The sequence below is a fragment of the Chrysoperla carnea genome, chromosome 2 (assembly GCF_905475395.1).
Source record: "Chrysoperla carnea chromosome 2, inChrCarn1.1, whole genome shotgun sequence".
In the NCBI taxonomy this organism is placed as follows: Eukaryota; Metazoa; Arthropoda; class Insecta; order Neuroptera; family Chrysopidae; genus Chrysoperla; species Chrysoperla carnea.
Window position 1 is genome coordinate 93074780 of NC_058338.1, and position 8553 is coordinate 93083332.

Here is an 8553-nt window from a genome sequence, read left to right on the forward strand (position 1 = left end):
TACGATGGCTGGTTAATTTAAAATTTATTTTAAAATTGAAATCGTCAAAACATTGCCATCATTCAATTCATTCCTAAAGAGTTATCTTCAGTTCGTTTTTGGGTCAACGTATCCTCCTTCGTGTTCCTTACATGTACTTGTTCTTTTACAAAATTAATTAAATACACTCTTATATATTTCGGGAATGATTTCTTGAACCGTTTCCCATATTATCTGTTCAAAATGGTCTACATTTCTAAACGACCATTAACATTCCTATCGAACTTTTTCAATTTGAGGACACCCTGTCATTTGATATCAAAAATGAATAGCTGAATGTTAATATTTTTATAAAGAATAACTTTTTTTCTTAAACCTTACAATAAACAAGTGAAAACAAACAATTAACTGAATTAATTGTTAAAATACCATGCATAGACAGTGTTGTTGCCGCAATCGGTTTTTTCTTACGTCACCTAAGTAAAGAAAGATACCCACTCTTAGATAGCTACACACACATAACTGATATTCCCATATAAAACATACTATAAAATTTGCGTCCTTGCAAGAAAACAGTGACATTTACGATCAAATGTTTCAGACAAAAGTTGTTTATTTTTTTATAATTAATATTTTTTAAATTTTTGATCTATCTCTGACGGTTTACAAAATGGGTCCTGCGGTCCCAAAACCCAATTGACTTAAGTTTTGATTTACGAACTCGACCTCACTTTTTACGTCCCAAGCACGCTATAAATATTTTAGCTCTATATCTATTTCGTTTTTGAGTTATCGTGCTCACAGACAGGCGGACAACCGAAAATAGACTAATGAGGTGATTATATGAACACCTGTACCAAAATTTTGTTCGTAACATAATTATTTTAGGCGTCACAAACTTGGGACTAAACTTAGTATACCTTGATATATTTCAAATAGACACCCTGCACAAATATTAATTTATTTTTAAATTAATAAATAAGATTATCAAGTTTTATTTACAGTAAATAATTAATTTCGCATCATTAATATAATTAATTTAAAATTTACTTTTTTTTTTGCTAGATATAATGGATCATTAATTCCACAAGGTGATCGTGGTAGAAGAAAAAGTAAATTTGTTTTACATAAACGACAAAAGGCAAATGGTGTAAAACGTTCAAAACATTATGTTGTGAAAACTCCACATTCCTCACAAGCGATCTTAGATGCACGAAGACATTCAATATCATATACATTATCAAGAAATCAAGCTGTTATTGTAGAATATGTTCAAGATGATGAAACAGATATGTTTCAGGTAATATATCTCTATTTTCTTTATGTCTGAGAACATTCCAGCGTTAAAAATGATTGACGTCGAAGATTTATCGGATGTTATTCAAAATTAACAAGCAATGAAATATAAAGCCGCCTTTTTCTACGCTAGTATGTTTCTGGGCTAAGATATACAATAGTCTTTCTAGAAGCATTAAATTGAAGTCTTGCCAAAGAGTTTAATATTAATTAATTCGAAAAGTGAACAAGATCATACTCTTTTCGAATTGCACATGATATCGCATATTGTAGACCTATTTCGTGAGGTTAACACGATTTCAAATATTGTATAAGTTTACAACGAATCCTCCTTAGAACAATCAAGTTAAACATTGAACGTTGTATCCAATCAGTTATTTTTATTTATTTTTTTATATTTTGTTTGCAATTGAAAGGCATTTTTAAATCCAAGTTTTCGACCGCGACAGGCGACCGGATCTTGTCGGACTGGTTTTCTAAAAAACTTTGTCTAAAAAAAAAAAAAAAAATTTCGAAAAAATATTTTCTATAATTTTTTTTTCGTTTTTTCAGAATGTCTCACAAGACAGCTAGTTGAAGCTACTTGCAAATTTTCAACTTTCTATTTTTTATACGAAAAAATGTTTCAAACAAAAGTTGTTTATTTTTTTTATAAGAAACATCTTCTTCTTTACATTTAAACTGTTCTATCTCTAAAGGTTTACAAGATGAAATTTTGCGAAAAATTGTATAACTTGAAAAAATAGACAACTTTGAAAAGCTGTATCTTCGAAACTGTCAGTCCTATAAAAACGGGCTTGATCTCAAATTGTTGCAAATTTAACCTTCTTTAAAGATAAATTATACAGTTTTTCTTATTTTTCGGCATGGTCATGTCGTTTGCCGAGGTCGAAATCTTAGATTTAACATTGCCTTTACATTGCAAACAACTTATGAAAAAACCTGACCTGATTTGTTGCAACGGTCATCCCCCTTTTCATGTTTAATTTGATTGTATGACATTACTTATTATCACTTATAAAGTCGATGGCTAAGACAATTAAAAAGGTCTGATTAAGCAAAACAAAAAAATGAATAAATCTTCTAAAATGAATTCTGTTTTAGATTGGACGATCATCCGAACAACCAATAGATTTCGTAGTTATGGACACAATACCTGGTGATAAAACAGGAGAAAATAAAGTATTACAAAGTACGATATCACGCTTTGCTTGTCGAATATTAGCTGAGCGTAATAACACAGATGTCGTTCGTATTTATGCTGCAGGGTTTGATTCATCAAGAAATATATTTTTAGGGGTAAGTTTTATGGAATGTTAATTAAGTTTCCAGCCATACTTTTCGTTAATTTTTGATTGTTGAAAAATTCTCTTCGACAACCTCTTTTAAGCTCAATTCAAAGAGTTAGTTACCCTTTTTGTAAACAGAAATAAAATGTTTAAGACCATAGCAAAAAGGAAGATATCAACCCGAACGCTATCTATATGTATTATAGACGTTCTAAGACTTAATAGTTTACTGAGATTTTTAATAATTTTCTTTGTGTCCTGTAGGAAAAAGCTACAAAATGGCAAGAAAATAGAGAAATTGATGGTTTAACAACAAATGGTGTCTTAATAATGCATCCACGAGGTTCATTTTGTGGCGGTGGAGCAAAAGGAGGACTTTGGAGAGAAGTTTCTGTTGGTGGAGGTGTATTTTCACTGAGAGAATCACGATCAGCACAACAAAAAGGGATGGTTGTGAGTAGTATACAGAAAATTTCCTTTCTGAATCAATTTTTCAACTCTTCATAATTTTAAAATATGTTTTTTTTTTTAAATTTAATAGGTTGAAGATGAAAATAATATACTGCAAGATGGAACTTTAATAGACTTATGTGGCGCAACGTTATTATGGAGGTCTGCAAGTGGTTTAGCTAATTCTCCAGTAAGTAAAGTATCAAAAAACCGAATCAATTAGTTCCCGACAGGATGTACGGAATACACTGTCTTTTATGTCGGTATGTAAACATTGATTAATTATAACAATTTTCAACGATTGAGTTAATAATACCTGTTTTTGAAATGTCAATTTAAAAAAATATAAATTCCGAAACAACGCGCAGAAATAATGACGCTGTACTTTGAAAATAGTCGTGCCATTGTGTTAACTCAACGTGAATATCGTCGAAAATATCGTTGCCAACCGGCATCGTTTGGTGTAAAATTTTACTGAGCACGGGACAGTGGGAAATCGTCAACATGACCAGAACCCAAAAGTGTCGTAATGTCGCCGCGCTCAGCATTACTGGAACAACTTTGCAACGCATTTTAAAAGATGATTTGCATTTGTTTCCGTATAAGACCATTAACAAGCTCAAGGTAAACGTTCGTGCCACAATTATCGCTGTACCGCACAAAATGCTCGAAAAGGTAACGAAAGCAAAAAGAACACGCTTTCTTTTGGCCACTTTATTGATGTTTTATTCAAAAATTAGTCCAAATCTTTGTAATTTATTGATGCTTTGCAATTTATTTGGCTTAATTTTTGAATAAAACATCGATCAAGTGGCCGCCTCTATTCGCCAAAACAAAATGTGTCCCTTTTTCTGCGTTTTTCATTACTTTTTCGAGCATTTCGTGTGGTATAACGATGATTTTGAATTTTTGTTTTGAGTTTGTAAATGGTCGTCTGAGGAATGGAATGGTCTTCTTGTTACACGGAAAATTGCACTTTATACGGAAACAAATGCAAATCATCCTTCAAATTTCATATACAGAAATAAATTTTTTTTTCAAAGTTATTCAACGTTTACCATAGCGACATAAAAGATGGCGCATCCGTTAAATAATTCACTTGTATTATCGAAAAAAAAATAAATAAATAAAACCTAAAAGCTGTCACTACAAAATCTTTACCATTCCCATGTTACATGCACATAAAAATGGTGCTTTCAACTTCTTCTGTAGAATTCCTAAACGCAAAGTTTTTTGGATTTATTTTTCATTCCTTTACCTTTGATTTCCCATGCGATATGCAACAAACTGTGTACTTGTATATTTGGGTTATATTTTTGGGGTATCAAGCTCTGATAAAATTTAACATAAAAATGTTACTTTCAACTTCTTCTGTGGAATTCCTAAACGCAAAGTTTCTTGGATTTATTTTTCATTCGCTTACCTCTGGTTTCAATTCTCTAATAATATTATTAAACTTTTTTTTTAATAGAACAAACGTGATTTGGAACAACAAGTAGATGAAATCAATGCGGGCAGACCACAATGTCCTGTCGGATTAAATACATTAGTTATACCACGAAAAGTGACCAGTGGTGAAAATCAACAACAACCTTATGTATATTTAAACTGTGGTCATGTACAGGGTCAACATGATTGGGGTCAAGATAAGGACTCTGGTGCTAGACGATGTCCTATGTGTTTGGAGGTAAAGTTTTTTTTTTAATTATCCTAAAATCTAACAAACACAAAAAATGATGATATGAATCATCAGATGATTCATTTGATGATTAAATGAATGATTCTCGAGATTCCGCCAAAAAATAATATTACATATCGGTTTTCGGGCGATACTATAGAAAATACTTTATCAATCATCAAATAAACCCAAATTTTTATTTTTTGGTACAAAATTAGTCTATTAGCCAAATTTAATAAAATTCTGGAACAAAATATTGTAATTTTTTTTAATCAAAAACAAAAATAAAAAAAAAATTTATTGCCTCAACTTTTGATAAAACTTAGTACATAGGGTAATTTTGAGTCAAAACTACAAAATCCAGTTCATTTGGTTCCAGTTCACATGAATTTCTTGGAAAATCTTTGTCTAGTAGTTAAATAAACTGAAATTTCGTATTTTGCATTTTTTTGTTAAAAATTTTACCATGTTAATGTGATTACACCCCATCGTGGCTTTAATCTTTATGAATTTCTAAAAATTATTGAAAAGTATGACAAATTTTACTAGAAATCGAGTTTCTCATTATGTAAATTATCGTAGTCGAGTCTCTTTTTAAATTACAACAAAATTGATTTTATTAAAGCATATTTAATAATATTATTAATATTAATTAGGTTGGACCAGTTGTAAGATTATGTATGGGTATCGAACCAACTTTCTATGTGGATTCTGGACCTCCAACGTATGCATTTAACCCCTGCGGGCATATGGCCACCGAAAAAACCGTAAAGTAAGTATTCGATAACTTTATTTAAGGATGTACAAGCACCAAGGCAACTTTAAATAAAAAGCTTAATTTTTTTTAAGTTGGAATAAGTCTAAATCAATTCTGAAAATTTTAGGGAAACATTTTATTTAAATAAATGAATGAATTCAAAAGTAGGCATATTTAACATTGGTTTTATGGTAAAACGGTAGATGGATGATATGTTTTCATAGATCTCTCAAAAACTAGTCGTTGGAAATTAAAAAGCAGCTATTTAAAGTTATAACCTTTAAATGATTGAAAACAAAAAAACCCGCTGTGCTCGACTAATTAAGCATGTATGAGCACGGAAATGGAGACACAAGTTTAAAAAAATATATTTTTTCAATTTTTTATGGTGAATTATGTTATAACTGGACAATATAAGACGAAAAGTAAGAATAAAATGTTCAATATCTGCAGTAATTTTCAAAATATAGAAAATTTTGTTCAATTATTTAGCTTTCGATATTTTGAAAACCAAAGCAGATATCGAAAAGTTGTACTCTTATTTTTCGTCTACATTTATGAAGTTCTTACAAAATTCATCATCAAGGTTGAAAATAAAGTATAAAAATAATTTCAACCCTAAATCTAAAATTGCCTCGGTGCTCGTAATACCTTAAAGAATGGGACAAATTAAAAGAGATAATGAAACCACTTTCATAACAACCTTAACTTTCAGACCTGATGAGATCGGACTAGATGATAATAACAATTAATATATCTTTAAAATTTTTAGATATTGGGCTAATATTGATATTCCACATGGTACAAATGGTTTTCATGCAGTGTGTCCATTTTGTGCGTCACCTTTATTGGGTACACCAGGTTATGTTCGTCTTATATTTCAAGATAATGTGGATTAAATTCAGTGTGTATAAAACGAGTGCCATTTGTGTCTATAAAAATTGATATTGGAAACATTTTACAACAACAAAATATATAGAAATTAAATTTAAAGATAAAATATTTAAATGCATATTGTAGTGTGATCAAATCGGGTGTGTTTGGAATTTATCTTTTTTTGTTTTGTTCGAATTATATAACACAAAAAAATTAATTTAACTAAACAACAAAAAAAAACAACCAAAGTTATAATTCTCACTATTTTTATAATCCAATTTCTTCTTTCTACGGATTAAATTGTACTATATTTATCTTTTCTTCTTCGTCTCTAAATTCATCACAGCCTTTATCGGAAAAAATTATTCAATAACTCGAATTATCGATTAAGGAATTTTATAGAATTTTGTTTTAAATAATAATTTTTCGAGATTGTCACACAAGTTTATATGAAATCTAAATCACTTTAAGCCTTAAAAATTTCAATGTTTTTTCTAAGCTTAAAAGGTGTCTTAATGATATTCCGAATTTGTGTGGATAATTTATTGCTAAAAGGAACGCATCACGTTTTTTTAAACTCTTGAGATAAAATTGGAAGAAATCATCTAAAATTTTGAGTTGGAATCGATACCTTGGAGAATTTTCAAGGTACTAAAACAAAAAACAACTTTTTTGTATTTAAAAACGGTTTTTATAGGCGCTTGATTTCGATAAAGTCTTTAAATTTTTTACAACATCGCATAAAATTGAAAAACAATTTTTGTTGCCAATTTTTAAATTGTTACAAAAACAACTACTTAATACAATGAATAAACCGGGAAAAAATGTCGAAAAGGAAAAGTGGGGAAACAGCATCGAATTTAATGAAACTCTTTCTGACGTGTTTCTTGGACCCCAAGGAACAAGCAGCCAACTTAACCTAGCCTTCCGCTGGAACCATATGCCCTCCATAGGGTCCCAACAGGAGGCATATGTAGTTCAAAATTTTTTGAAATGCTTGGTTTGGCTTCAAATTGTCATTTAGTAGGTAATTTTGGTTGCTGAATAATTCCAATTTATGGCACAAAAACGAAAAACCAAGTATTTATCGTCCAATCTGTTATCTAGGGAGTATTTTTGGCCGCTGATTACGAATCCTATGTTCGATTACACGAATTTTATGATGCCTTCCAAAACTCGTCTCATTATTGCTAGTAGCTCTCTCTAGAAAATAGTAATACCTTAAAAATTTAATATTTTCTGGAATAATGTGTATTCTGGTTATAATTTATTTTATTTATACATGATTTGGTGATCTAGAATCTATCAGCTTTTCGTTGTGGCAGAATCCGTGTAATCTGCCATCGGATTCGTAATCAGCAACCAAAAATACCTCCTAGAGCACAGTTTGTTTGGACAATAAATACTTAATTTGCAGTTTTTGTACCAAAAAATTTAAATTCTTGGTCAAAAATGGTAAGATTTTCGGAATACGTAACAGAATCCGCTTCTAGATAATAATTTGGACGATAAATACTTAGTTTTTCGTTTTTTTGACAAAAAGTGGAATTTCTGATCAAAAATGGCACAATTTTTGGTATTCGTGTAATCTGACATTGGATACGTATTCAGCGAACAATAATACCCATTAGATGGCAATTTTAAGACAAAATAAGAGTTTAAAAAAGTTTGGGCTACATATGCCCCCGTTGGGAATTTACTTATGACTAAGTTACGTTGGATGAATGTTCCCTGAGGTCCTATAAACACGTTACAAAGAGTTTCATTAAAATCGGTGCTAAACTAAACAACATATTTTGATGCGTTCTTCCTGTAATAAATTTTGATAATTTCGAAAAAAAACCCCTATTAATTGTGTAAGTAATTCCTGTGAAATATTTGTATTTGAGAATGTGTGTACAAATTTCAAAATGACGAACCTATTTTATTAGGATGAGGTTAAATTTTGATAATTTTGTTTGTGTTTCAAGAATCATTTTTCAATTATATGAAAAGTGAATTTTTGTATGTAGTCACGAAAATATAAAAAATTTTTATAAACTTTACAAAAATAATTCAAAGCGGGAATTTTTTTTTTTATAATCGAAACTTTTACGTTTTTTTTTTTACTTAATTTTAGATAATTGTTTTTTGAAAATTGGATAAAATCTCTTTTTTTTTTTTAAATTTTGTTATACTAATTTTTATAGGAATGTATGTGTATGTTATTGTAAGATAAAAGCGAAAAG

At 29.9% G+C, this 8553-nt stretch overlaps 1 protein-coding gene across 2 annotated transcripts in view; it reads left to right on the top strand.

Moving 5' to 3' along the window:
- Nucleotides 1-6478, top strand: part of LOC123293845 (protein pellino) — a 72363-nt gene extending 65885 nt beyond the window's left edge. For both annotated transcript variants that reach the window (XM_044874793.1, XM_044874794.1), the window contains exons 3-9: nt 1045-1279; nt 2380-2574; nt 2829-3017; nt 3106-3204; nt 4486-4701; nt 5349-5464; nt 6222-6478. In XM_044874793.1, the coding sequence (XP_044730728.1) occupies nt 1045-1279; nt 2380-2574; nt 2829-3017; nt 3106-3204; nt 4486-4701; nt 5349-5464; nt 6222-6348 (1177 nt within the window). In that variant the 3' untranslated portion in view covers nt 6349-6478. The remainder of the gene's footprint in view (nt 1-1044; nt 1280-2379; nt 2575-2828; nt 3018-3105; nt 3205-4485; nt 4702-5348; nt 5465-6221) is intronic.
- The last annotated feature ends 2075 nt before the right edge of the window (nt 6479-8553 follow it).